General features: G+C 41.3%; 1 protein-coding gene across 11 annotated transcripts in view; it reads right to left on the bottom strand.

The window, feature by feature from the left end:
- ITSN2 (intersectin 2) overlaps positions 1-16,828 on the bottom strand; it is a 137,374-nt gene that overhangs the window by 76,180 nt on the left and 44,366 nt on the right. For 9 of the 11 annotated variants that reach the window (XR_012080246.2, XM_020796749.3, XM_020796752.3 and 6 more), the window contains exons 14-20: positions 15,854-15,994; positions 13,495-13,582; positions 12,070-12,209; positions 9,406-9,486; positions 5,924-6,060; positions 3,979-4,436; positions 1,277-1,398 (exon numbers count right to left, since the gene is read on the bottom strand). Coding sequence is in view for 10 of the 11 variants with exons in the window: in XM_020796749.3 (XP_020652408.3) it covers positions 1,277-1,398; positions 3,979-4,436; positions 5,924-6,060; positions 9,406-9,486; positions 12,070-12,209; positions 13,495-13,582; positions 15,854-15,994 (1,167 nt within the window). In the remaining variant the exon portion in view is untranslated. The remainder of the gene's footprint in view (positions 1-1,276; positions 1,399-3,978; positions 4,437-5,923; positions 6,061-9,405; positions 9,487-12,069; positions 12,210-13,494; positions 13,583-15,853; positions 15,995-16,828) is intronic. The other 2 variants (XM_072976725.2, XM_078378228.1) reach the window with 1 other exon arrangement.

Here is a 16,828-nt window from a genome sequence, read left to right as displayed (position 1 = left end):
CACACAGCCAAAAGAGAGACGGTGAAAGAAACTTGTTTGTTTTTTAAAATCCCGGAGGGAAACACCGAGGGATAGGATTTATGAGACTGAAACTTAGGCATTGCGACTCAATGTGGAAGAAACAGTCTGTGTGAGACCCTGAAATAGGCATTTATCGGGCTGCTGGAAGAAGACGGGATGAGTTGCTATTTTTAGATCATGAGAACAGACGGAGGAGGAAACGAAACAGCGACAACTGGCTAGTGGCTGGGCAGACCGGAAAACAAGGACTGGAGCTTCATTTAACGGATTCTAGAGACTCTGGACTTTCTAGTAATACTATATTGCTTGCTTAAATGGGACTATGGACTATGGACTAATGGAAAGAAGATCAGTTGGATTATAAGGTGATTTGTTGGAGAGATTGAAATCTGGTGAGCTGAAATTCGGATGCTTTTGGCTGGACTTCGTGGGATCCTGATAATAGAACTTTGTTGACTTTCTGCAGGAAAAAAAGGCTAACTCTGCCATAGCCATATTTTAAGCTTTTGGATTTAAAGTGGTAGAAGTAGAAATGATGGTACAAAATATAGATAAGGAATGGCAGTTTAATATACAGGAATTAATAATTTCAGGATTCCAGAAAATAAATGAACATCTTTGCCAGTTAGAAAATTTGATGAAAGAGAAATCATCAGATGGAGAAATACAGCTATGTAAAAAGGTAAACATTTCAGAACAGCCTCCACTGAGTAAGGTACCAAGCAATATAGATGGGGTAAAGAGCCATCTAGTGATCCATTCAAATACTGCAGTCAGAAAATGCGAGATTGAAAAATTGATGGTTGTGCCGGATGCATCCTCCTCTTTCAAAAATTGGAAGAAAGCAGAATTAGGGAAACAAGAGGAGTCTATTGAGAAAGTAGGAAATGAGAAAGAAATAGAAAAGGACTCAGATGTGCTTAATAGTTTTTTAAGCCAAAAGAATTTAATATACAAATCGAGATGGGTCTCAGACAGTGTCGGAATAACATAGATGTTAAATAGTAAGTGGGCTAATGAATTATAAACAAAAAAGAGTTAAGAATTGTTGCCTTGCAATATGACTTGATTGGATGATGGCATATTATGTGTTCTGCTATCCCCCCCAACCCTAACCCCTTCCCTCCCTTTCACCCCTTCCATCCCCCCCACTGCCTTTTGCCTTTTGTATTCCTTCCCCATTACCCAATAGTTTTGAAAATAAAAATAAAAAAAAATAAAAAAAAGAATGATCAGCTCATTTCCTATTTCTTACCTGAATTATATCTCCAGCATTGAAACTCATCTCATCATGGTTCCTTGCTTCAAATGGATATAAAGCTCTGTAATTAACCAACCCAACTGACTGCATAGAGTCAGAGGCAGTAACAGGATGACCTGGAATGTTAAGGAAGAAACATTACTGGCTACTGGTCCTGGCAGCTATGCTATTTGCAATTAGCTATGCTATATGCAACTACAGTACCTACTTCAGGATATGCACAACATTGGCCGGAAGGGATGAATAATCACTGAAGGCATGGTAAATCATCAACCGATTCAACTCAATATCCCAGTGCAATCTGCTACCATATTTGAAATACTCTCAGATAACCTAGAAACCACCAGAACATGCAAACGCTGTTCGTGCTTAACCTGAATGAGTACAGCGTTTGATGGGTTGTGGTGATCTGATAATACCTGCTCTTCATCTTGCCCCACTATCCAAAAATCCTGCATACCTTTGTATATTCTACATGAAAGGACATATAGGTGCCATAAGCAATGTTCAGCTGAACTTGCTTTCAGGTTCTCCATAATCAGTTGAGTGTGGGCTGACCATGAAGGGCGGCTAATCATGAAAAAGCTTTAAGTGAGTTTAGCTGACTGTGCTTGCAGCATCCATTCACGTTGAACACATAAAGGACTGCAGGATTTACAGGGGAGAGGATGCAGGGGAGAGACTTATACACCACACACACCCTTTGATCCCCCTATGTTTCTGGGCTAAATCTTCTCTTAGGCATCCTTCAGTCTCGAGAGACTATGGTAATGTGCTCTGTATGAGTGTCCTCTCCAGAGCACAAAGCCTGGGTAAAATGATATGGAGGATAGGCTGTTACCCAAGCAGAAAATCCCCCCTCTCCATGTCGCTGAAATAGACCAATGGAAAGGCAAGAGCCAATACAACTGGTTCCAGTGACGTTGCAGGAGTTGCCAGAACGACATGAACTGCCTCCGGGACTCCGGCTCCGGATTTTGCCTCGAGGTTAACTTCAGGACAAACTTGTCAGGAACCCCTCTCCTGAGAGAGGAGGCATTCCACTAGAGGAAGGAGCCCTCGGCAGTTCCCATAATCCACCGCCCCTTGAACCTTAGATTGGGGGTGGTCTAGCAAGTCCATGTGAGGAACTGTGGGCAAGATCCTGAGCCTAGATTTCCAATGACTCACTTATTTGAGCTTAAAACTCTGCGTACTTCGGTCCTTGCACATCAGCCCTACCAGGTAGGACACCACCAAAATAGCAAAGGAAGCCCTTGTGGCTGAGGCACTCCATTGAGGCACTCTGACTCTTGCTCCCAAGAATCATATTGAGATAAAATATAGAATAGTTACTTAGAAAAAATAGAAAGTTAGGGTTAGCATAATTATAGATAATTAGCAAGGAATGTCCCAGTTATCCCTCCGAAGAGACAATCTTGGCTCCTCTTCACAGGAACAACAGCCTCCAGGCAAGAGGGACACGTGCAGGTCCTGGGAAATAAGTACTACAAAACCCAATACCCTCACAAAACGTTCTGGGACCTTCAGAATCTGCCCAGTAATGACTTAGCACTGTGTAGTTGAACTCGTGGTGGTGTTATGAAATAGTCAAGAAGATTTGGTTAATTATTCTGTTAATGTGATGAACAGATTTTTGTTTTTGGGGAGGAGAGGTCAACCTGATACAGGGCCAGACCCTCCCTTATTTTGAGACATCTCATTTTGCAAATGGATTTAGGATTTTGTTGACACTGGTAGTCTGTCGTGTGCTTTCATAAAGTATTGACAGAAGAGGCAGATCAGTTATAAAGGTTCCCCTTGACAATTTTTGTCCAGTCGTGTCCGACTCTAGGGGGCGGCGCTCATCCCGCTCTTCAAGCCATAGAGCCAGCGTTTGTCCGAAGACAATCTTTCCGTGGTCACATGGCCAGTGTGATTTAGACACGGAACGCTGTTTACCTTCCCACCGAGATGGTACCTATTTATCTACTCGCATTTGCATGCTTTCGAACCGCTAGGTTGGCGGGAGCTGGGACAAGCAACGGGCGCTCACTCCGTCGCGTGGATTCGAACTTACGACTGCTTGGTCTTCTGACCCTGCAGCACAGGCTTCTGCGGTTTAGCCCACAGCGCCACCACGTCCCTGCAGATCAGTTAGGAAGGTCTAAAAATAATATGAGGCCGATTAAGGAAAAAAAAATAAAGAGGAATGGAAAAAATGTATGGAATAGAAGGGTGTTTAAAATCATTTCCGTATGTGTGTGTGTGTGTGTGTGTGTGTGTGTGCGTGCGCGTATGTGCCGTGCGCACGTACGCATGAGCTAAATAACTGAATAGAATTAAAATGTAAAAAAGCTACTAAAATGTAACAGTTTGGATCCCATCCAGATTCCATGAACAAAAGAGAGAACATGGACAGGAATGAAAAGGTGCTACTGGTGAAAAAGGGGAGGCCATTTTACTCTATTATTTTTCCTTCTTCACTATTCCAGAATTACCCACCCCCACCACAACCTCCACAGTGACTGTGGTTTTGCAGTATGAGAGGTTTCAGGGGAATCAGTGAAAGTGGCTTCCTCGCTTTCATTGGAAAGAGCATCCAACAGCACAACTCTGTTTGAGGAACATTTCTGCTGGAAGGGAAAAGCTCACAGCGTTTTTCAACATTTTAAATCACAAAGAAACAATATCCTCACAAGACATGGATTCAATACCTTCATTCTTCAACGCTGACTTAAGATTTTGCCCTTTTGTCTGTTTCAGGGTATCTACATTTTTTTCATGCCAGCTTAATTGAGAAATTGGTTTATCTGACACTTGCAGATTGATAGTGTCTTTCCTTTTTTTTTCTTCATCAAGCCATTTATGCTTTTCCTCGGCTTCTTTTGCAATCTTCCCCTGTCTTCTTTTGTCGTCATCTTTTTGCTTCTGCATTTGCTGCTCAATTTCTCTTAGAATCTCTGCTTGCTTGTTCCTCCTCACACTGTCAAGATCCTCCTCTGCCAGTTTCTGCTGCTGGGTCTCCTTCTGTTGTGCAAGGGCCTCTTCGGCTTTTTGTTTTTCCTCATGAAGCTTCTCCTGCATTCGCTCTTCCTGTAAACGCTGTCTTCTTTCTTCTTCCTCCCTCTGGATAGTCTCCTGCCACAGGCTCTCCTTTTCCCGTTTTGCTTTTCTTTGAAGAAGAAGAAGAAGAAGAAGCACTGTCAGAAAATCAAATCATTGTAATACTGAAGCAAAGGAAAGACTTAATAGTAAAAACCAGGCAGATATATTTTACAAGGTTGTGGCAGTAAAATGGAGTGCTGTGAGCCTCCACATTTGGAAGAAAGGTGGAATATAAATATGATCAGTAAAATAAATCTTTGAAGGAACTATCTTCAGTTAACATTATTCACTTCCAATAGCTCTGGACTACTTATGGTAGCTTAGATGATGGAACTAGGTGTTATGATAAGTGTAATATTGGTATATGTACCTTATCCACTGAAATGAATGCTTTTTCAGTTGTGTGCCTGATATTGGATGCATTATTTTATTTTTGACACAAAAATGGTTAATAATGTGTAGGAAATCCATCCTCAAGGCAAACAACACACCAGCCCTGAGGACTTGCCAGTATTCTAAAGACTGTTGTCATAAATGAAAGACAGACCCACTGGTATATAGTTTTCAAATTCAATTTGGTCTTTTAAAAAACACCATTTGTGTTACCTTTCAGTATTTACTTTAACACTTATAGAGGAAAACAAAAGATGATGTATAGCTAAAAGTAGGAACTTCGTGTAATTTAAATTAATATTCTGAAATTCCTTATATAGGTGTGTCAGCACCATGTCGTTCTTACAAATGCTGGCTCGGTCTTTGGCTGAACAAGTGTTCAGCGCCCCAGACTCCTTGCCCCACCTCCTTCAGATGCTGCCTCTGAGTGGGCGCCCACCAGAGGTGGGGCTGGGAAGCACCAAACACATGTTGGGCTGAAAATCAGACTGAAATGGATTGCTGATTCAGCAGTTCATGCTCATCTCTATTCACAATCAGTTATAAAAGCCAAACAATTTAAAACAGTCAGTGTGAAAAACCTACCAATCAACCATGCCATTTTTAGGACAGGTATCTATTTCAATTTATTTGAGAAACACAGAGACACATTTCTTTCTCTGTGTGGAATTGCATGGATTTGAAGCCTTCTTGCATCTGTCCCCCCCCCCCCCCCCCCCCCCCCCCCCCACACACACACACACACACACACACACACACACACACACACACACACACACACACACACACACACACACACACACACACACACACACACACACACACACACACACACACTGTCCAACACACACACACAGAATCTCCCTAATTGCTCTTGCTGCTATTATGGCAACCAGGATGGCTGCACTTTCCCATGTAGAGACAGGTCTGCAGTATTCTATGACTCTTCACAATACCATCCCCCAAACCACACAATTGTGCAGCATTAAAAACACCAAATCAAACAAAACATAAAGGTGAAATTGGAGTAAACTAAATTACCACTTGACTTTCAAAAAGAACTCAGAATCCCAACGTAAATAGTAACAAAAATGGTTTTAATCTTCTGAGAAAAGACACTGAAACTGGAATTTTAAACCCCTGAATGTTTAAGCACATTACCGTGCAGCCTCATCTTCCGCTCTCTTCTTTTGTGCAAGTTCTGCTCTTTTCTTTTCAAGTTCTTGGATCTTGTCTTGCTTCCTTTTGTGAAGCTGCTTAAGTGCTAACTGCTGTGTGGAGTAGGCTTCTCTGAGCTCCTAATATGGAAATATAAAATGAAATAAGTTGAGCACAATGCAAGCAGCTTTTTAGAAAAGCAGTGCTGTTAATTCAAGAGTGGATACAAATACACAAGGCAATTCTACAATAAGAGGTGTTCAGTCTCTCTAACAAAACAAGTACTTAAAATATGCTTCTCAAGTATACACTTGTAACAACAACAATGGCAAAACATTGATAACAATAATAATAACAACAACAGCCACACCTTACTGTCAGAAATGAAAAGAACTATATGTGCTTAAAGTGGCAATTCTGGATTTACTGATGCCCTTTTAATTTTTTTCAATTATTAATTATGCCTTTTTTTACTATTAGCTTATCTCAAGACTTTGGTACAGTACATGGTTTGCTTGCATAATTAATCCTTTTCATACATTAATGCCTTCTCTAAACATTATGCAGAGAGAGAGATGAGACTATCTCCTTCTCTGCCTTGAATTCTAAGAATTTTTTACTTAATGCTATTCAACCTAATGAACTCATTTAGCTCCATGGCTGAAAAGGGAAAGGATTAAACATCAGACACCACACACAGAGGAGTCAGTCATTCTAAGGTTGGCATCCACAGTGCAATGCTCTTGGATGTCATACTGCCCTGACACCTGGCTGTGATCGGGTTCTTTTTCTACTTTCAGGCAACTCCTCTTTTGGCACAGAAAATAAAACTGGAGATGTTTTAATAGTGCTCATGTCTTATTTTTTATTAGTTCCAAAATCTTCAACAGTGTTCATGATTGGGTCAAAACATGTCAATTCTGGCAACAGGCCATAACTAGAGAACATGAATTCCCTCCCCCCCAATTCCAACGCACTCACTGGGGTGCTCAGCCAAATTGCTCCTGATCCGTAGATCTCTGGAGAGGCTCACTCTGCACTGCACAGTGGGGTCAGGTCGGATCACTTGCTTCCCATGCCCCTGTCCCCTCGGGAACACCATGACCACCAACTCTTGTGTCGTCCTGCCTTCCGCCTTAGGTGTGGGGGGGTCTGGCAGTAACCCACCCACCTTAAGATTAGGAAAGTTCTTAAATAATTCTTGACTTTTCTTATACTCTGGTTCTTCACGTCTCTCTTCTTCCTTCCTTCTCATCCAATTCTATAATTCTGCCCCGAACACTTACCCTGATTATTTATACTGTACTTTCCTCCCACACTGACATTCTTTGCTCCTCCCCTTTTCCCTTTGCGCTCTCTTCCACCAAACTAACTTTTATCTTCCCCTTTTTCTCCTCAGCTACCGTTTCTTGTTTTCCTGCCTCTGTCATTATTTCTCCTCCACTCTCACTCGTGCCACCAATCTCCGTTTCCTCCATCATCCTTCAATCACTACAGATGGCACACTCATATCTCCTTCATACTGCCAAAGCCCCTTCCTCATTTTGCTTACATTTCAAAACACTTTCAAAACAACAGCAACAGCAACAACAATAACAACAACACAGAAGGCAAGGAATGCTGCAACATGAAATGCCAATCTCCAGCACCATGTTCATTTCTCCAGCATGTAACGGGGTATCTATATTTGGATGGTGAAAGTTGTGTATATTTTAACTTTTTTTTGTAGTGTTGTCCAGTTTTACCTTGGGGAAGAGCACCTCATTTCGTTGCACCCACTTGTGAGCGCAATGACAAATAAATTTCTTATGTCTTATGTCTTATGTCTTATGTTCCTGCACATGACATGGGCTTATGGGCACCTTAGAAAAGCAAAATGCTGGGCATCTTGGAGAGAAGAGAGAAATGGCAGAAGCTCAGTGGAAGGTTGGGGCAGGAGAGGAAGAAGAAATAAGTGACACGTCTGTGTACTTCTTTTCTCCCTCTTGACAAGACTGCCAGCCTTGTCAAATCCAGTCTGGATTTTAGCCCTTTGCCTCTCAAATTACTTCAATGGGACCCTTTTAGTGAGAGGCATAGAAGACTTCAGCAGGCACAGCTTCCCACTCCAGAATCCAGCTTACACCCCAACAAGAATCTAATCCAGCCCAACTTACACTCCACAGAGTTTTGTTCTGGCTGTGATCTACATGTCATAGTGAACTAGTCCTCACAGTGCCTACTTTCATCTCGGTCAACTGAGGCCAGAGTCTGATCCTGACAATATAATATGGTATCAGAGGAGGCGGCATCAAACTCCCCTGCTACAAAGAGAAGGCTGCTTAGGTCGCGCCTATGCCAGAATACAGATCATTTTATTTCTGGAGGCATGAAGACTCCAAGACCAGACTTTCCTGTGAGTTTGTCCTTCTAGAATAGGCATGAGCAGAGTTCAAGGCTGTTCATGACACCCCTTAAAGGAAATGCCAGTAAATGGCATGTAGATAGTATATGGCATGTAGATATAACCCAGAAAACAGAATTACACATTGAATACACAGTAGGTCTCAAGTTCCCTCAATCAAATTTTTGTAAAGAACAATAGCAGTAAGTTTTGGAAATTTTGAAATTCTGAACCATCTGCATGGGAGAAATACTAAAGGTTTAGTTATTTCCAGTATGCAGAGGATAATATTGTCCATGCCTGCCATATACGTAGCTATTAAAGATGAAGAGCCTACCACGAAACAAATTCCATATCACAAGCACAGCTGGACAAACATGAATTCAGATGTCCGTCTTATCACCACTAAATAACTACAGTCAGGCATGATCAATGTTTCTGGCACACAGGATATCATGCATGCATGTGAAGCGTCCTTACAATCTGACCTGTGCCATCGTCTCCTTCCACAGAAGCAAAAGCACCTCTGCAGAACTACTCTTCTATAGATCCCTTTGGAAATGTGAAACATTAACTTGCTTCCCCCATTCATGTAAATTTTTAATTTCAAAACTTATTATTTTAATCTTTAAACATATATTTCAAGTAACTATTAATACTTCTTGTTACGTCAGTCAACTCATTACTAACCATTATTAGTAATGTACTAATGAAACTATTGTTTTTCTTTGTCTACTTCCACTATAATTTTTTAAAATATTTAAAACTTACCATAAGTGATATATATAACAGACGGTCTTTAAATGTATCAGTGTTCACTTCAGGAAAAGTGGGCTAAAGTGGAAAACTTTCTACCATGGTGGGACCAAGGTTCTTTGATACAGTGACTGGTTAGATGTATGACAGAGACACTTTATAGTCGTCGGTGAACAAATGTTTAAAAGCAAGCAAGAAGTGCAAAGGAAAATCTGTTCATGCTATACAGCACTAATTATTGCAAAGGCAAGATTTGAAGTTAAGCACTAAAGGATTTTTTAAAAACACACACAGAGAAAACAATGAAATTATTAGAAGCAAAAAAGGCCAAAGATTAGAAAATAACCTTAAGTAAGAGGAAGAGGTTGTTGAGACAGCTTAGCAGACACAAAAGGCACTGAAGAACAGAAGCATCCACAGTCTCACACTGTAAGATAAGGCAGATAAAAAGCTGTTACACTTTGCCCTGAATCTGTTAAAATTGTTGGGAATCCATGGTGTTTTAACTGGAACCACTCCACTAGTATGCTGCACACTAATCATACTCTCCCATTTTTTTAAAGAGTACAAAGAGATTCTGAAGAGCCAGAGGTTGTGCCCCCTTGAGAGGGGCTGCATGCAATGATCCATAGGGTCCCTCAGGTCTGCAGTTCTAAGATCATTACTATGTATTTTAAAATTTTCCCTTAAGCTTTCACAAGACTAGAAATTACATTTCATCAAGTCCAAATCACACTATACAGTAGTATGTAAGTGGGATCCACAACAAACACTAAAGGACAGAATGTTCCTGTTTCACCACACTCTCTGCTGTAATGATTTATTCCACTCCCTTTCTTACACCAGTTTTCATTCTACTCCCCAACAGTCAATACTCCACACCCCACAGGTATGCCCAGTCCTTCACTTAGTGTGCTGAAACTTCTTTCCTATACACAAACTGTCATTGTCTTGATCAGTCTTGTTTTGCTGGACTAAACAGATGAAGTGGCTGCTGCAAGAGAGCTAAGAATGTTCTCCAATTATTCCCACATAACTAGCGAACAGAATCCTTCCTAGAGGCAGTGGCTTCCATTTCTTGTCCAGGATGCATCTCTAGCTCATGCATTGCAAAGTGCTCGGATCAATGCAAGGAGAAGGGGATTTTTAAAGTCTCCCTTTCAGGGAGAAGTACGTTGTAGGATATTTACATGGACCAAATGCATCAAAATCAGAAGGCATATTTTCACATGCTAATTTAGATGCAAAGATGCCAATCTAGAAATAATCACTACATTTTACTAGACTACTTGGGGAAGACTGTGCACTTGCTCAATCCAGCCTCCAGCAGTTAAGTCTCCGTGGGAAACTTCAAGGAACCTGAAGTTATTTTTGAACTTGACAAAGGCTGCAGAGCCTATCAAGTGGAGGGCAGGAAAGTTAAGGGTGTGTTCACAAGCTTTCTAAGTGATGGTACTCATCCCTCCAGACTGGAAATAGAAGGTCAGGTAAGGATGATGCTGAAGACGACTATACCCACTTAGGTATAGGTGGGAATACTTAGGTGGGTAAGGAATGGCACATGGGGCTCCTTTCCTGAACTGCTGTGGCAAGGTATCCCCACTGCTCCTGCCACTGTGTGTGTAAAGGGCACATAAATAAGGCATGAAGAAACAGTGGGGCCTCGACTTACGGCCGTCCCTACTTACGACCATTTCAAGTTACAACCAGCTTTTGCTTCAACTTGTGGCTAGAGCTCCCACAGCTGTTGCGGCGTTTCAACGGCGGGCGCCCCAATGAGCAGCCCAGGAGCCACCCACTGTGGGGCCAAGGACTGAGTGCAGCTCGCCAGGAAGGAGGAGGCGGCGGTGTGGGAGGACTTTTCCTCCGGGATCAGGCCCCCCTCCGCCCCCATGCCGAGGACCGGAACCCAGTAGCAGCGGTGGCATCGGCCCCGCAGAGGGCGGCGAGGAGCCCCGACGAGCAGCCACCAAAGCTGGGCCACCGTCATGGTTGTGCCCGTGCTCCGCTGGAAGGAGAGGCTCCTCCTGGCCTGGAGCTCCAGCCCCTCGCCCTCCATCATGGCTGGCCCTGCTGCTGCTTCGGCTGCAGCCGGGAATGAGTGCCATCAGAGGAGGCTTTGGACTGCCTGGTAAGGTAAGGTGCTGTTTTTAACTTTTTAAAAAAATGTTCCGGGTGGGTTTGGGCTGGGGGGTTATGTTTCTCTGATGTTTTGAGGGTGGTTTTTTTTTTTGCAGTCTCAGCATGAGACTTGCTCCAATGTTTATTTTGGGTTGTTCTTTTTTTTTTTTTTTTTTTGCAGCCCCAGCGCGTTCCTATGGGGCTTGCGGTGCTTTATTTTATTTTATTTTGGTATTTTTAAAAAATGCTGGAACAGATTAAACACGTTCCTGTGCATTCCTATGGGAAATGGTGCTTCGACCATTTCGAGTTACATCCATCTTCTGGAACGGATTATGGTTGTAAGTCGAGGCACCACTGTACAATGAAAACTGTTCCACCGGGGAAACAGTTGAAACAACAAGATCACCCCTTCTTGTCCTACTACATTCTGTGGTTAACTTTTATTAATTATATTAAAAGGTAAAGTACAAATTAGATTATTTTGCAAATCCCCATGTCAGGTTTTGCTTTGAACCTACAATACCTAGTGATATTATTTCCAGTTATAACAGAACAGCATACATACATGAGGTCCCCAACTGCAAAGTGCTGACATTTGCTCTTCACTGCACTTTTTCATGTCAAAGCAGATAAAAGGATGAATATCAGCACCACATAAAAGAAAATGGAGTAAGCACTTTGCAAGAAATTGTCACATACAGAGTCTCGTTGGCTGAAGTGTGCCTGACAAATTGAAATAAATATCAGAAATGACAGACCGTCTGGAGCTGAGATATATATATATATATATATATACTGAATATAGTTGTGTGGTTCTGTTGCCTTTTAGAGCAGGAAGCAAATGAGTACTCTGATTTATATTGAAGAGCCTCCATCAAGATAGTACCTTAAGCTGATTATTAAAAGCATCCATTTCAGACAGCTTAGAAGCTGTTTCTTTCTCTAGTGTGTCTAGTTGTTCTCTAAGTCTTTGGCATAACTCTTCTTTTTCTGACGATTTCTTGTGCAGTGAATTAAGGTCTGTATCTGCAGAGAGAAATTCAAACATTCAACATTTATCTTAATCAGCAAACTTTCAATTTATTTTTTTCATCATTTACACAGTCCTTATAAATATATAGTGTTTTAACATTTTGGCTGAGAAATGCCTGAAACGATGACATTACAGGTCACTATTATTTGTATGTTAACAATAAAGCACTGGAACACTGAGATAATCCCTCAATGGATCTGTGGCTGAACAGCGGATTTAACTTTGGGTTGGATTTAATACATAGAGTTGAAGGAGGACAGGGACGGGGACATTTTTTCAGTACGAGGGTCAAATGGGCTGTGGGCATCTGCGTTGGTGGCCACACACCAATGTCTATACCACTGCATGTGTTTCCCAATGTGACTGCCCAGACTTGGGCATGAACATGCACATATATGCCCTCTCATGTGCACATGCATGTATACCAGACAATTTTTCTCACACTCATTTTCTCTCTGGGAATATTCTCTGCTCAATGATTGTATTGTAACCGACATATTACATCTGACCCATTTAGTCCAAACCCTTATGTAATTAATGCCAAGAAATCCACAATTGAAATATTCCCAAAAGATGGCTGTCCCGCCTTGGCTTCAGGACTGACAAAGAGAGAAGCATGTAACCTATTGGTTCCATTGTCAATCTGCTGTGGCTGCTAAACGAGAGTTATTGTTCATCTTTTGTAAAATCAAGATATACACTCCTCTACCTTCAGGTGCTTAGATCAAGTTTTGCCCTCTGACAGAGTAGAGCACACAACTTTGCCTACTTCTACTTGACAGATCTTATTTAAAGAGACAGAGATATTTAAATACTTCCACCATGTATCTTCTCAGTCTTGTATTTTGCAGGCTAAAGATACTGGCTTATCAATTCATTGTTACATTTTCCTATAATATGGAAGATGATGGGAAACTTCTCAGTCTGAAATATCTATGTTTCATGCTGAATTTTATCTGCCTGCAAAATACAGTGCAAATATGATAAACAAAGAATGTTTTATTAGCATTAACACCCTCTCAGTTCTGTTTATGCAACTTCTTATTCCTTAGCCAATCCTCCCTTTTCTACATTCCGACAAAAGCTTTCACCTCACATATCAGCCAGTCAATTACTCATTTTGTTCAGCTATCCTTGCAATTATGAAATCAGCCCCAGCCTTAGTCCTTCCCAAATTCTTAACTTTGCTTTCCCCTTTCACCACTGTTTGTACTTGGTCACAACGAGCAAAAGAAAATTGTAGAAAGGATGAAAATATATTCTTTTGAAAATACGTACTAGGAGATTTGTCCAACTGCATATGAGTTATTTTCTCACTTAACTGCCGTTTTTCAGGAACAAGGAGTATCAACCTATTCTGATATTCCTGCAGAGTTGGGAGGCAAATTTTTAAAATGTATAATCAGTATACTTTTCATATGCTACAATCAAGACAAATTTAATTTTGCACTACCTCAAATTTAATTTTGCACTACAATTCTTTCCCAACAACGTTCTATGGCATATATCATTATTTGGAAGAAATAAACTCTGAAATTACTGAATTTACTGAAATTACTGAAGATACATTGAAAGCTCATTTTCTCTTAAGCATTATTTATCATGTGGGAAAGTCTATTTTATGTTTTGTTGTTTACTGAAGTAATTATTGAGTCAGAGCTTTCAGGCAGAACACCAAAACAAAATATTCAAACATTTTTGTGCTGGTTACATTACACTGCTCAAAACAAAAAACAAAAAAAGTGTTAGGCTTTTAGGTGATAAAGTACTTTTTGATGCTTTGGCTGCAGTAAACTAACTCAAAAATCCTGTGAAAATTGAATACAGTTTCTTGAGCTCATGAGTCTAAAATGTTTAGAAAACTCCTGTAGCCAGTCACCAGCATGAAAACAAAATGCAGCCCGTAACGCGCAGCTGAAAGCTTTCTTGGGTGTTTTGCTGTGTATACTGTATTTTTCCGTGTTTATGACCCCCCCCAATGTATAAGACAACCCCTTAATTTTGACGCTTGCTGGAGGAGCATTCAAGGGGCAGCTGCAAGGGGCGGCCCAGTGTGGCTGCTCCTCCACCTCCTCCTCCTGTTGCCTCTGCCACCGGATTGCCTCCTCCAGTGCAACTGCCAGGGCTCACCTCCAGCTCACATCGCTGCCTTGTCCCCTGCCCAAAGTGAGCCCGCGAGTGGCACTGGAGGAGGCAATCCGGCGGTGGTGGCAGCAGCAGTCAATGGGCAGCTGCAAGAGGCGGCCGAGCGCGGCTGCTCCTTCGCCTCTGCCTCCTTCCATGTATAAAACAACTGTGCCGTCTGCCCAAGTCATGAATATTCATAGGATATCTGCATAGACCAATGGGAGTGCTGGAGGGGCGGAGTCACGAGATATAAGAGACTCAGCAGCAGCAGGAGGAGTTTAGAATGGGAGTTTCAGATGAGTCAGGGAGATTGAGAGTTGCGACTGAAAGTTTTGGAGTTTGGACAGGAGAGCGGTGGTTGGGAGTGGATAAAGGAGGATGTTTGTTTAAAAGTTAACGACATTGCTTGTCTTGTGAACATCTGTAACAATAAACAATTTCAATTTGGTTCTTTTAAAATGACATGCGGTCTGGACCTCAATCATTAATAATAAACAATGTTGATGTAATCAACTGGTGGCAGCTAAAGGACATGTAGCGTGAGCAGGGGCCACACAGGGATTGTGACAACAACCCTCATTTTTTCCTCTAATTATTTTAGGGAAAAGTGTCATTTTATACATGGAAAAATATGGTAATTATTATTACCACCGCCTATGTCTGAGGCGCTACATGCAATAGCAGGAAAGGTAATCAGCTTCTTTAGAACAATGCTTCTCAACCTTGGATCCCCAGCTGTTCTTCGGCGACAATTCCCACAAATTCTGGTCAGCTCAGCTAGTGGTGAAGGCTTCTTTCTGAGAGTTGTAGTCCAAGAACTTGATGTCCTTAGATTGCTTTGCCTCTAATACTGTCAAGTTCCCCACTGAGCATATGTGAATAGCTCTGCCAATACCACAGTGCTTCACTGAGGATAAACAAGGAGGTGGGAGGCAGATACCTGTTTGCGGGGCACAGTAAGGGTCAAATCTGTCCCAAATACTCACTCTGGGACCCAAATTATGTTTCAAAAAATTTCTGGAAGACATTTGCCAATACAATTGATCTATAGGCATGCCACAAAAGGGGCTGGATATTTAGCTTAATGTAGCTTAATGTAACAATTGCAGATAACTGTTTTCTTAACTTTACAAATTATTTTAATAGGACTTGCCAAACTACATTGAGAGGTCACTTTTGCTTGAATGTCTCTATAGAATGATCAAATTAAGGGCTGTGGGGAAACCTTTTAGAGGCATAGAAGATAAAGAAGTGTAGCTGTAATTAGACCACCCAAAAAGCTGTATGGATTGCAGCTAAACTAGAGTGTCTATAGGGGTGGAAGAGGATGTCAGTGTCCCTGATAACCAAAAGAGTCTAGAAACTCTGTATCTATGAGTCTAGGCTCTCATATACCACTGTTTGGCAACAACTACCATTTCAGACTTCAGAAATGAGAAACTCCGATTTTGTTCTCCATTCTTTTCACATGTCAAAGAAGTAATTTCATGTTTGGTGGATGGTGACAAACCTGAAGCTGCTTGTGTAGCCCCTTAACTTCAATGCTCTCCAAATCACATTTTTTTTCCAGAACATCCAGCTCATTTTTCTGATTTTGCTTTCTATTTCGAACATCCTGCAGCCTTCCAGATATCTGCTGGTGTTTGTCATTCTACAGTAAAGAACATCCAAAACATCAAACACTCAATTCAATACAATAACATAATGTACTTTATTACAGCAGCCACAATTAATTTATACAGTAGCCATAGGCTAGTCCTCACAAACAACTTTAGAACAGAAAGTTAGGCAAAGCTGGCTAGGCACATTAGATTTCTAGTCTTGCCTTGCCTTGCCTTCTTCTGTCCTAAGAGAAAGCTTCAAAAAGCTCAGAAAAAAGCATGGCATCTCTACTTCGAACCAAACAAGGTACCTCACAGCACCTCTATGAGATGAAAAAAAAATGTCCACTTTCACCCTACATTAATTTGGGAGATTTTTACAGAAAAGTAATGGCAAAATTGTTATCTTAGGGATGAATTTTGAGGCTTGGTTACTTTTCTGAAAAAATGTGTCGGTTCTGCCCTCCAAACCTCACATTGGTAATTATACTATTAATGATACAGAAATGAGAAGGGGAACAGCTCTGTCAAAATGGGGGACATCTATCTGGCCTGTAAAAAAAAAACCAAAATATGCATTTTAAGAATCATATCCCTTAAAGAAACAATGAAAGAAAAATAAAGTATTTGAAAAATTTGGCAACCTTTAGCTTGTGGGGAGAGGGGAAGATAACCTTGCACTGTTCCCCACTTCTTAAAATGGATAAGCTTTCAGCTTAAATGAATAATCTGGACTGAAGTGGACAAGCCCTAAGGATGTGTGAGGACTCCAATTTCTGACCAAGATGTGATGGATCCGTTTCAAGTTTGTATTGACTAAACTTTCTGGTAGCAGATGCAATTTGTGTTCTAAAATCCTCATATTGCATCCAAAAAAACAAAAC

The sequence above is a fragment of the Pogona vitticeps genome, chromosome 1 (genome assembly GCF_051106095.1).
Source record: "Pogona vitticeps strain Pit_001003342236 chromosome 1, PviZW2.1, whole genome shotgun sequence".
In the NCBI taxonomy this organism is placed as follows: domain Eukaryota; kingdom Metazoa; phylum Chordata; class Lepidosauria; order Squamata; family Agamidae; genus Pogona; species Pogona vitticeps.
Note: the sequence above shows the minus strand (reverse complement) of the source record. Positions and strands in the feature narration are given on the sequence as shown.